Source organism: Mandrillus leucophaeus, unplaced genomic scaffold (genome assembly GCF_000951045.1).
Source record: "Mandrillus leucophaeus isolate KB7577 unplaced genomic scaffold, Mleu.le_1.0 Scaffold1037, whole genome shotgun sequence".
NCBI lineage: Eukaryota > Metazoa > Chordata > Mammalia > Primates > Cercopithecidae > Mandrillus > Mandrillus leucophaeus.
Window position 1 is genome coordinate 987,299 of NW_012098510.1, and position 12,441 is coordinate 999,739.

General features: G+C 42.4%; 1 protein-coding gene across 1 annotated transcript in view; it reads right to left on the reverse strand.

Moving 5' to 3' along the window:
* The window catches only part of LOC105539021 (cytosolic carboxypeptidase 4-like), a 454,095-nt gene extending 441,963 nt beyond the window's left edge, over nt 1-12,132 (reverse strand). Inside the window, 2 exon segments of the mRNA XM_011979129.1 lie at nt 4,582-4,702; nt 11,902-12,132. Of these exon segments, the coding sequence (XP_011834519.1) occupies nt 4,582-4,702; nt 11,902-12,132 (352 nt within the window).
* Between the last annotated feature and the right edge of the window lie 309 nt (nt 12,133-12,441).

A 12,441-nucleotide genomic window follows, 5' to 3' on the forward strand; every position in this document is an offset into this window, starting at 1 on the left:
GAGAAAGAGCAAATATGGAGAAGAACAAAGAATAAAATGAGGGTCACTGGGATCAGCAACTTAGAGGAGTTCTGGAAGATCTGAGAGGAAAGCGCCGCTTCTCAGGGCCAGGGCAAACAGAGCAGAGATGAGATGCGTTTTTGAATACTGCTGTGGGTGGGCTTAGAGTTGAGAGGTGTGGAGAGGGCTTCAGGTCCCCCTCTTTGGAACACACCAGCTCTGCTGTAGTCTGTTTACATAAACAGCTTTTCCCTAAGATTTTCCTTGAAAAAAAAAAAAATCCTGTAGCTGAATTTTTTTTTAAGTTTCTAAGTAGATTAGTGTCTTTTATTTTGTTTTTTATTTATCTACTTATCTATTTATTTTAAGACAGAGTCTCACTCTGTCTCCCAGGCTGGAGTACAGTGGCACGATATTGGCTCACTGCAATCTCTGCCTCCCAGGTTCAAGCAATTATCCTGCCTCCACCTCCCACATATCTGGGATTACAGGTGCACGCCACCACACCCAACTAATTTTTTTGTATGTTTAGTAGAGACAGAGTTTCACCATGTTGGCCAGGCTGGACTCGAACTCCTGACCTCAGGTGATCCACTCACCTCGGCCTCCCAAAGTGCTGAAATTACAGGCGTGAGCCACCATGCCCGGCCTACATTAATGTCTTTGAAACTGGTTGGAGGAGGGGGATGGAATGGACAGAGAGTTCTGAGGAGCTTTAATTTTAACACCTCACCCACTCCTCTACCCCACCCTGAAAGCATTGACCCTGCTTCCTGGCACCCCCTAGCTCCATCAGGCCCTCGCTGCCAGCCTCATGCTGAAGATCTTTTTTTGGCCGGTTTTCCTTTGGCAAATCCATGAACAACAGGAGATTTATCTTTGTCCTTACCTCCCATTCACCCTTCTATATTCTTCTATTTCTACTTATCTCTCCGGGTTCTATCCTCCAAGGGCCTGACTTGTAGCTAATTCTCAGTCTGAAACAGGACCTAGTGATATCCTTATTTTAACCCCAAGTATTTCTTAACTGAGGTTCATGTGTGTCGCTTTAGGGCAGATCCCATTGATGCAGATTTTTACACTTAAAAACTGGAAGGGAATATGCCAAGGTAACAAGAACACTTAATGGGATCGGGGATCAACTGACGATTCTATTTGCTTGGACTTTAGACTTTTCTGTAGACTTTTCTGTAGACTTCTTTAGACTTTTCTGTAGTTTTATTTCTCATGCGTTCTACAACAAACTTTGACAATCAGGAGGAAAAAAAAATGGAGCCTTTTGGTGTTACAAACAGGTAACCCACAGACTGTTAGCCACACAGTGTTGTCAAGGCGAGTGAGCAGGGGAAGCAATCCACAGGTTGACACAGTAATCAACTCATTTTTTTGTCTAACCCCAGCTCCTTCAGAAGTGAATTACCTGCCTAGCTCCTGAAGGCACTGGAGATCCCGACCATCTTTATAAAGATGTTTGTGGTCTAAAGAGGAAAGCCTAGAAACCTTCAAGACTCAAAAAATTGAATTTCTCCTGGGTAATGTGGGGCCCCACAACAGACTGGTGGGGAGAAATGGTTGGCGTTCTGGATAATTATACCTGTAAGCAGCCCACTGCTCTTCTTCTTTGGCAAAACTGAAGGAAGTTGTTATCACTGCTCTTTATTTCCCATATTTCGAAACTGCATCATCCTTTTTGGGAGCAGTGATGACCTTAAGCAGAGAAAATGTGGGAGCCTGCAGCAAAGTAATGTATTGGACACTTTAACAGCCACAGCTCCAGAAATGAGACGTACAGATGAGTGTAGACTTCTGAACTCATGTGCCCTTCACTGCCTTGCTCATCCTGATCTGTGGGCAGATCCTTCAACTTCCTGTCACTGTCTTTCTGAAATTCTTGCATATGGCCAGAAGCTCCACCGCTTTCTAGCTGTGTGACTTTGAGCATGCTACTTTACAGCTCTATCACTCAGTCTTTATCTGAAATAAAACCAATAGTAATCTCTCTTTTGTGAGACTGTTGAGAGAATTAAATGAGATAATACATATAAAGTAGATGGCTCAATGCCTGATATATAATAGGTACAGTATCTGTTGCCTGTGGAAACTATCACCATCACTATCATCATCATGTATTTTTTTTTTATTCCAATGGCTCTCTATTGTTACAGACAAATGTATTAGTCTGTTCTCATGCTGCTAATACAGACATACCTGAGACTGGGTAATTTATAAAGGAAAGAGGTTTAATTGATTCACAGTTCCACTGTGAATTGTGAGGCTGGGGAGGCCTCACAATCATGGCAGAAGAGCAGGGGACATCTTACATGGTGGCAGGCAAGAGAGAGCTTGTGCAGGGGAATTCCCCTTTTAAAACCATCAGATATCATGAGACTTATTAACTATCATGAGAACAGCATGGGAAAGACCCACTTTCATGATTCAACTACCTCCCACTGGGTCCCTCCCATGACACGTGCGAACTGTGAGAGCTACAATTCAAGATGAGATTTCAGTGGAGACACGGCCAAACCATATCAACAATGAGAACAGAAGCTTCAGGGGCCCCTAGTTACTGATTTTACTTTTGACTCTAGTGTTTACTAGCTGTGTAACCTTGGTTAAGCTACTCAATGTTATGGTTTGAACATGTTCCCTCCAAAATTCAGGTGTTGTCAATGTGATAATATTAAGAGGTGGGGCCTTGAAGACATGATTAGGCCAGGAAGGCTCTTCCCTTGTGAATGAGATTAAAGACCTTGTAAAAGAGGCTTCGCACAGTGTCCTGCTAGCTTGCCCTTTCACCTTCTGCTATGCGAGGATGCAGCAAGAAGGCCCTCACCAGATACCACACCCTTGATCTTGGACTTCCCAGCCTCCAGAACTGTAAGAAAAAAAAAATTATGTTCTTTATCAGTTACCTAGTTTCAGGGATTTTGTTATAGAAACACAAAATGGACTAAGAAGGACACTTAGCCATTCTGAACTGAATTTCCATCATCTGTAAATATTAAGCAATATAAAAAAGATAAAAATAGTTGAAACATTCTTACAAGTCCATCATAATAATTGAAAACATAACTCAGCACCTGACATAAAGTATGTGCTCAAAAAATGATCATTCCTTTCCCTACAAAGATGGCATCCAAATTTCACATACCTTTCACCGATGAACATAGCCAAAGGAAAAATTTCAAAATAAGTAAAACTTATAATCATTTTTTTCAATCCTCATGGAATGTAGATGACTTCTCACCCCAAAATAGCCACCAGTCCTACATTGCTGCCTCTTCTGAGACACTCTCATACATACAATGAAACACTCCTCTTTATGCATGCTGAAGTTCACACTCCATTTTATCCTAGGTGCCATTAAAGGCTATGTCCATGATATAAACCTGAAAATTTCCCTCTCTGGCAAAATGTACATGTATTGAGTCTCATTACCCTAAAGGCTTTTTAGAAAATTAGTTAATCCTCTAAGATCCATATGACTGATAGCAGTTACATGCTTAATATGCAACCTTTACATTTCATAAGACATATATAAGAATAAATACAAGGACTCGAGGCCCTTCACCATTCCTGAGAACAGAAATCACCTCCAGCTATACAGAGTACCACGACATATCATACCCCAAACAATTCTTGCCCAGAAAAATTAAATAGCTCTACTGTTTCAGAGCCTTCCTGAAAATCCATTCATCTGAATTACTGACATTTAAACTAGTCTTTTTCAGGATAGAAACCCCCCTCTCAGAACAGAAGACCACATAACTGGGGGGATTAAACTCTTACTATCCAAAGTTTGCTTCCAAATCCCTTCCTCCCAACCTCGAGCAATTATATCACAAAACTTGCCTGATCCCAAACAGGACTCCACATTGAAACCCTCGCTTCAAACCATGGTTCTCAAACCCTGCAATTTTCCACCGAAGAATTCCCATTTCTGAGACATTAGTAAGACTAAAGGTAGTGGTGTCCCTAACTATAGTATACAATACCCTTGACTTTGCAACAGATTATCTTAGAGGTCTTTTGAGGGAGTCTATTTAGAAGATGTTTCTGGATAAAGTAGTCTCTACTAAGTCTTCTAAATCATATTACACGAAAAGCAAGCTGTCTACTTTGCCATCAGAACACATTACAACATGAATATTTATTTACTAAATATTTCCTATGCGCTCTGCACTAGGCTAATCATCTTATATGGATCATCTGTCTTATGAAAATGCTTAAAGTATTACTTTCCCTCTTTTACAAATGAAGACAGTGGTTAAGAGAAGTTAAACAACTTATTTAAGTCTACAGAGCTTATAAGTGTCATATCTAGGATTCACATGAAATCTCCTCATCTGACTCCAAAGGTTAACATCCCATGGTAGTCTCAAAGCCCCTTTTTAGTTTTACTTTCATTTTTAATTGATAAACAATGATTGTATATGTCTATGGAGGTCGATGTGATCTTTCCATGCCTATATAACTTGGGGAATGAACAAATTGAGCTAATAAACATATTCATCATCTCACAAGGCTGTCAGCATAGTGTACATTCTTTGCATCTATGTAAAGACATTTAGTTCTTACCACTAATCCAGCTTCCTGGGGAAGATTTCTGAAAGGCTAATGGAGATACAGCCTGCAGTGCTTGAAGGGAGTGGCTTTTAGCCAATCCCCCTCCTCCAACTTCTCTGCTCTCTCCAGGGCCCTAAATTGTGGTAAGAGTTGATTTTTCAGAGGAAACTTAAGAAGGTTTAAGGGCCAAATAAATGGCCTATGGTTCTTTGAGTCCCTAGAGAAGATGTTTTGAGGACTTCATGACATCCAGCCAATGACACAATGAGGCCGGCCCAGCAATGTCAGGCCCAGGTGTGAGTGCGGAACCACTGAGGAAAGGTGGAGTCAACTGCCCCTCCTCTTGCCCTGTAGCTGCAGGAGTGGCTGGTGCAAAGGAAAACAGCCAGATATGTACAAAAGCATAAGGAAGCCTAATGCCATCCATAATGGAAATTATACTTGATTATCATTTGCTCAAATAAGAATGATGGTTTTGAATTAGCTTACAGGTACTTTTTTCTTTTTGTAAAGTAGATACATTTCAAAAAACTTGGCTATAAAGTAAATTTTGGTTTCAAGCAAATCTTGTTTTCTCAATTGACTGCCTTTATAAAATTAAAGATGCTTTTCCTAAGCTCCAGAAATCGGAACAGGTAAGAAACTACACTTCAGATCATTGTTTTAAATCTAGATTAATCTACCTTTTTTAAATCCTCAACTCCTTCTAATAACTTTCCACAGAACTAGTCCCAAACCATAGGAATTTCTCTACTCTCAGTAAAGCCTCAGAATCCACACCTTTCTCTTCCTCACACATCTCTGCTCTTCCCCCACCCTCAGCACATACAATGTCTAATGAAGGACGTTAGGTTGCAATGCTGCACCTATTAAGAGAAAGGGGCACACCTGTAATCCCAGCACTTTGGGAGGCCAAGGCAGAAGCATTGCTTAAGCCAAGAGTTTGAGACCAGCCTGGACAACAGAGTGAGATCCCCATCTCTACAAAAAAATAAAAATAAAAACTAAATTTAAAAAATAAACATAGAAGGCGCCACAAGACTCGAAACTCTTCTGAGTCAATATACTACATTCCATATGAGGAGTCACATCATACTTTATCAATCCTCAGGCATATGTTTATCCACATTTTAGCATTTCTGAAATTAAGGTGCTTCTTACCAAGGGTGATGTTTTCATTGTAACTGACAGCGTTTTCTGATTCAGTGGCACATAAAAAATGGCATACACCTCACAGTTGATGATAGACTTAGATTTGAGGAAAAAATGGTTGATTTTTCAATATTGCTAGTTTGAAAATTCTCTAACATGGTAGACTCTTGGAAAGTTTGCTTCTTAGATGCAAATAACCATATAGGCCTTTGTCTGGAAAGCCAGATTCTCCCTATGGCTACGCAGAGAGTAAATTATAAACTAAAACCATGCTCACACACCCAAAACCCAAGGTACTACCCTTAATCCATTCAGCAAACATTTATTTAGCAACTACGATATACGAGTTGTTCCAGGCACTATTATTGACAGCAGAGATGCAGCAGAAAATGAAATAGACAAAATCTCACCTCCTATGGGGTTTACAGTCCCATAGGAGTGGCGGGGGGAGGCAGATACCAAATATGCACACACAAAACTAAACAAGGCAATTTCACATAGAGACAAGTGATACAGAGAAAACAAAACAGTGGCAAGAGTGATGAGGTAGGGTGGCTGCTTTAGGTTGGAAGGTTGGATGATCAGGGAAGACCCTTGAGGAGGAGGCATTGGAGCTGAGACATGAGTGACAGGAAGGAGCCAGGATGCAGAGATCTGGGGATAGGAAATTCTTCAAACCTCAAGGGCACACAGCAAGTGGATAAAGCAAAAGCTTGGTGAGTACAAATAACGAAAAGTCCAGGAGCTAAAGCCAGGTGAAGAAAGCAAGGGGACAGTAGTAGCAGCTGACGGGAAAGGTGAGCAGGGATCAGGATGTGTGACCCCCTACCATTTTGAGACTCATCCCAACAGGTTGTGCAAAAGTGGGGGAATCTGTCAGGCTGAGATTTTCTCACTCGCCTTTCTGTAGTGTTTGCATCTCTGCAAGAAGGCACTTCAGAATAATTGTCTTAGAAATAGGCCTAGAAACTTGTATAGGAGTTTTCCTATCCATGGAAAGTTTTATTTTGAGTCTAGACTGTGGGTGGGGAAGGAAGTACTTGCTAAACCCCAAGACAAGCCATTATCCTTTCCAGGTCTAGAAAATCTTCCACCTGGTTTGACTTTGCTGTGTCCACTGTCAACTTATCAGAGGATGACACTTAAAGAAGAAAGCCAGGATTTACACCAAGAAGAAGAAAATCAGAGGCTTTCCCTCACCTTCCTTTCTCCCCTACTTGATATTTAAGGCACCTGTCTGTCCACCAGTGGTGCTGCCTGCTTCTGGCCAGAGTACAGACAACCAACATAGACAGCAGGAAAGCAAATCTGCCCTGTGTTGCAAGTATCACTCATGAATGGGTTCACACTGCATTGCCTCTAGGCCCTGAGTGTATGAGGAAGAGGCAAATAGCAAATGTTTCTGCACCCCTGAGCCTGCCACCCTTCAGCCTTCTGTCAGCCACTAGTGTGTCACTATTGTTATAGGAGTTAAGAAATTATTTTAGGCAAATAGAGAGGAAAGGGGGTCCTTGGGAAGTTTTTGTTTCTTTTAAAGCAGCTCCAGAACGTTTCTTGTCTAGCAGGAGAGCCCCGGCTTTTAGAGCTGGGCTGGCCAGCTTTGATATGCAAATCAAGGCCATTAGAAACTGGGTCCACCATCAGAAACTGGGTCCACCCATGTCTTCTTGCCCTTGCCCCAACGTGTGCCTGGCAACATGGTCGCCCCCACATATCCCCATGTGTGTAGAACATCATGGCATCCTGCATTTGCATATTAAAAAGCTAGGGTGGGAGGGCCAGTCCTTTCCCTGGGCTATGAGAATGACACACCTGGTCAAACCAACCCCCTGAGCCCAGTGCAAATCAGATACTCCCTCCTCCAGCCTCCTCATATAACTGGCTGATTTCTGCCGCACTCGGGGTTTCCTCCCTCTCTCGGCTTTGGAGCCCCCCTCCCTCTGTCTCTGTATGGGGAGGCTTCTTCCTTCTTTCTTGACTATTAAACTCTCCACTCCTTAAAAATACTCCACATGTGTTCGTGTCGTTTTATCCAATTCGGCCCGAGACTAAGGACCCTGGTGTTCCTCCAGTCATCAGAGCCCTATCACTATGCAATCACAGAACCTTGAGCCGTGTTCACTCTCCTTTTAACTCAACTCCTACCACTCTTGATATGGCCATCCTCTCCTATCACCTGGGCTGCACCAGCAATCAATAGCCTCATATGTGACCCCAATGCTTCCATTCTCTCTTCCTCTGTGCAATGCATTTTATTGAAGCAGAACTTGGATGCTTCATCCCCAACCAGGAAAAAAAAAAAAAAAAAAGTAGCAGTTCCAGGGACATATGGAAGGTCAGGGGTGCCAAGAGATGTCTGGTGCTCTATGTGCCTCAAGGTCTGTGGGCAGTGGTTGCCATAGTGTGTGCCCCTGGGACTGGTGGAAGGAGCTAAGAAAAAGGCTGAGCAGGATCTCTAACTTCCATTGTCCCCAGAGTAGCTTCACTGTCATCCGTTTATAGTCAGTGGCCATGCAAAGGATTTCATTCAAAAATAAAAATAAACATTCATTTATTTCAAAAAAAGTTTAAAACCCTGCAGTAGTGAAAGGAAGGGATAGAGGTTAGTCCCAATATGCCAAGTGCATATTACACAATCTCAGGCAAGTCAGCCAATCTCTTTCGGCCTCAGTGTCCTCTCTACAGAACACTATTTTTCTCAACCTCACACTGTTGACATCTTGGGCTGATATTACTCATTGTGTGGGTCCATCCTATGCATTTGTAGGATGTTCAGCAGCAACCTGGCCTTTACTCAGTTGATGCCAGCAGCACACCCTCTCCCGCCACAGATATGACAACAAAAATGTCTCTAGACCTTGAGAATTGCTCCCTCTGGGGCAAAATCACTCATGTTGAGAACTACAGTTATTGAATAATTAAATATTTACCTGTCTGACAGGACCATGCTGAAGATTAAATGAGATTGTATATATGAAAAGGTGCTATTATTAGAAGGTGCTAGGAAACACCTGAGGTACATTTTGACATAAATAAATAATTGTACAGTCAATCCTGAAAGTGATGAGGAAGCCACGGTGTACTTTCCGAGTCACGAAATGTTTATATTTTTGTCTATCGCCTTAAATCTTTGTGATATTTATCTTCATCAATCCACAGCCAGTCATCAATTATGCCAGGATGATACATGTTCTAAAATTTAAGACATTTGGAACTCATCAACTTATTAACCTTTGATTCCCTGAACTAAAACAAAGTAAGAACATGCGGATTGACTGAGTAGGGTTGAATCTGCACGCATTCATTTATTCATTGATTCCTTTGTTCATTTAGATAACTTACTCTGAGTGTCTGCTGTATAAAACACATTAGAGTCAATAGCTTCAGAAATAAGAATGAATGGAACAGAGTCCCCAGATCCGAGGCTCACATAGTCTAAAGTAGGGGGTCAGCAAATTGCCCACAGCCCATTTTCATAAAGTTTTTCATTTCTTTATATGTTGTCTGTTTCTGTTTTTGTCCTATAAGGGAAGAATTAAGCAGTTGTGACAGAACTGTGTGATCCACAAACCCTAAAATATTTACTATCATCTGGCGCTTTTACAGAAAAAGCTTCTTGGAAAAAAAAAAAGACTCTAAAAACAACCAGATATCATTCAACCCTCGGGGAAGATCTTGGGAGACAAATTTACATTTCATCAGGCTTTATGCCCTTATATCATCAATTCCTGAAACCTCCAGGACTTTTGAAATGGTGATGACAATAAAACAAGAGTTCATCTTTATTGAGATGTACTAAGATCCAGCGCTGTACTCCCACTCTTTTAAACATCACCTTGTTTAAGTCTTACTAATTATCTTTGGAGCATGTGGTTTTCCCTGCTTTACAGACGAGGGAAGTGTAGCACAGAGTCAATAAGAAACATGCCACAGTGGCCACCGTTCAGCTCCACACAGTCTCTCCAGAGCCTGCACCATGACCACCGAGCAAGTGCTATTCTCCACTGTCACTTACCCTTTTTTTTTCTTTTTCTTTTTTTTTTTTTTTTTTTTTTTGGTGAGACGGAGTCTCTCTGTGTGACCCAGGCTGGAATGCAGTGGCGCAATCTTGGCTCACTACAACGTCCGCCTCCAAGGTTCAAGTGATTCTCCTGCCTCAGCCTCCCATGTAGCTGGGACTACAGGTGCATGCCACCATGCCCAGCTAATTTTTGTATTTTTAGTAGAGATGGGTTTTACTATATTGGTCAGGCTGCTCTTGAACTTCTGACCTTGTGATCTGCCTGCCTCGGCCTCCCAAAGTGCTGGGATTACAGGCATGAGCCACCGTGCTCGGCCTTGTGACTCACTCTTTCAGAGTAAGAGCTCCGAGCTTACAGCAAACATACACCACTCTGCACACATGTCCCCAAGCCACCTTGAGCACTTTTATACTATGGTCAAAGAAAGAACATGGCCAAAACCTACAAGCAGATATACAGGTCAGAGGAATAGCCCTTGAGATAGAATTAAGTCTTGACAGGATCTCCTGATGAAAGTCAGCAGCCTGCATGAGTGTAAGAACCAAGATTAGCGGCAATTGCAGCCCAACAATATCATAAGTGGCCAAGAGTTTTGTATCAAGCAAGAAAAGCTCAACACCACCATCCACGGCTTGTGTTGGACCCAGAATGAGTGCCTGGGAACACCCTGGCCACCTTGGGAAGGTGGAATTATACTGCTCATCCTGCCTGCCAGTAAAATCCCAACTGGAAGCTGACCCTCCTCACTGAGTCAGGTCTAGTTCAATTGTTTAATTAGGTCTGTTAGTCCCAAGAGACTCAGAATTTACTTGACTAGGGCTGGAGGATGAGAACAATATTTTGGATCTTCCTCCAGGTCAAACTTCACTAGTTCTTCCTTATTGCCACTGCATAGTAAAATTTAACACATTTTCAAACCTCCTAAGGAAAGTGTCAGCACATTTTTTTAAGTTGTAATCTCAAACAACAGACCGGACTCTGGAAGAGTCCCTTGAGTATATTTATTTCAGAGGTTTTCAAACTTAATTTCTTCTGGCCCCTCAGGAACTTCTTTGGGTGTTTCTCAGTGTCCATCAAGAGCTAGGGAAAAGGGAGGGGCAAGGGAAAGCTCATGCTGTCGTTAATTGCCCCCCTCTTACCCCCCATTTTTTGCTTTATGCTTGCAATTTCCCTAACTGATTTTATTTAAAAAAAAAAAAAAAAAAAGGTTTTGCTACTAAAGAATTCCTAATCTCCTCACCTGGGCTAGCCCTTCCATTTTTGAAAAATCAAACTGAAGTCAAGTGTAATGGCAACGAACTAGTTTAAGGTCACAGAGCCAATCTATGGCTGCACTGAACCCAGAGTCCAGTTTCCTGACTCCATGTGGAAGGCGGGAATAATCTTTGAAATATGAAGCTTTTCTCCTTTGGAAATGGTCACAACTGAGTTCAAATTTTAGCTCTTCATTTACCATGGGATCTTGGGCAAGTCACCAACCACTCCTAACTACACCTTTCTTGCATGTAAAATGGGGATCATAACATTACAGGCTCTACTGAGAAAGAGATGCCTTGTGTAAAGTGCCTAGCAAGTGCTGTGTTCCATAATTATTAGCAGTCATTATTCATTGCAGGTACTCTAATAAACAGTCATCCTCTCCCTACTTACTCCCTACCCTCCTTCCCACTTCGTTGAGGGCTGGCAGTAAAAGGATCACAAAATATACTATGATACGGAATGAGGGCTACACGCAGGACGGGGAGGCAGAAGGGCATTGTCCTTACGTGGTGTTTTCCTGACCAGGTGAGGAAGATAACAGATTATCAGAGAGCAAGAGGGAAATGGGAAGAAGTAACTACAAGATGTTCTAGGATTCACCAGAGGCAGCTCTGAAAAAGCAGCTCCGGGTGCTCTCGCCCTCCGTAAGTCCCGCTCCATCATGCTAACACCACGGAAAATGTAACAAATTCCATTGGCTGTTCTCACCCTGAGCTCTGCTCACTCTGCCTCCCCCTGACTCCCTTAAATAATGGCTAAGCAAATGCCTCTGAGACCATCTTCAGCTAATTTCCTTCAAGACATGCAAGCTGCTAACGCTGGGAAGCACAGATAGTGTGGAATAGCAAATATGGCCAAAATTAGATTAGAATAACCTCCTGATAAACAAATTACTCACCGAAAATAAATATTGGACTAGCGCGGCCAAGATAACTAAAAGAACAGCACCACCACATGGCCGAAAGAGGAAGGACATGCGCTGCTGTCTCTGGCTCAGTCCCAAAGATCTGCCCAACCTACTGGGTCTGACCGTCCCAATGGGACAGGGACGGGGCGACGAGGACAGGTAGTATCCCTTTAGCTTAAACTTTTTAAGCTCTTCTATGGACTTATGCAAAAGACATAACATTTTGGCAGACAGGACTGAATTTGAAGCCAAGGGAAAAAAGCCATATGCTAAGTTGAGCACAGCATGGCATATGAGGAGTCTGTAATTCTTTCGGCTCCCTTCCACTCTCTCACCCCACTATTCATCAGCTGGCCTGAGGCTCAGCCTCAGGGCAGCAGAAACCCTGGCCCTTTACACAGCCACAGTGGTGTGCTGGACACCTCTTGCTGGCTCCCACTCAGATGCTTACAAGGGATGGACCGTGTTCTTTTCTAACCTGAATGACAGATACCCACTTCCACAATAATCCTTCTAATATTTAGACAGTAT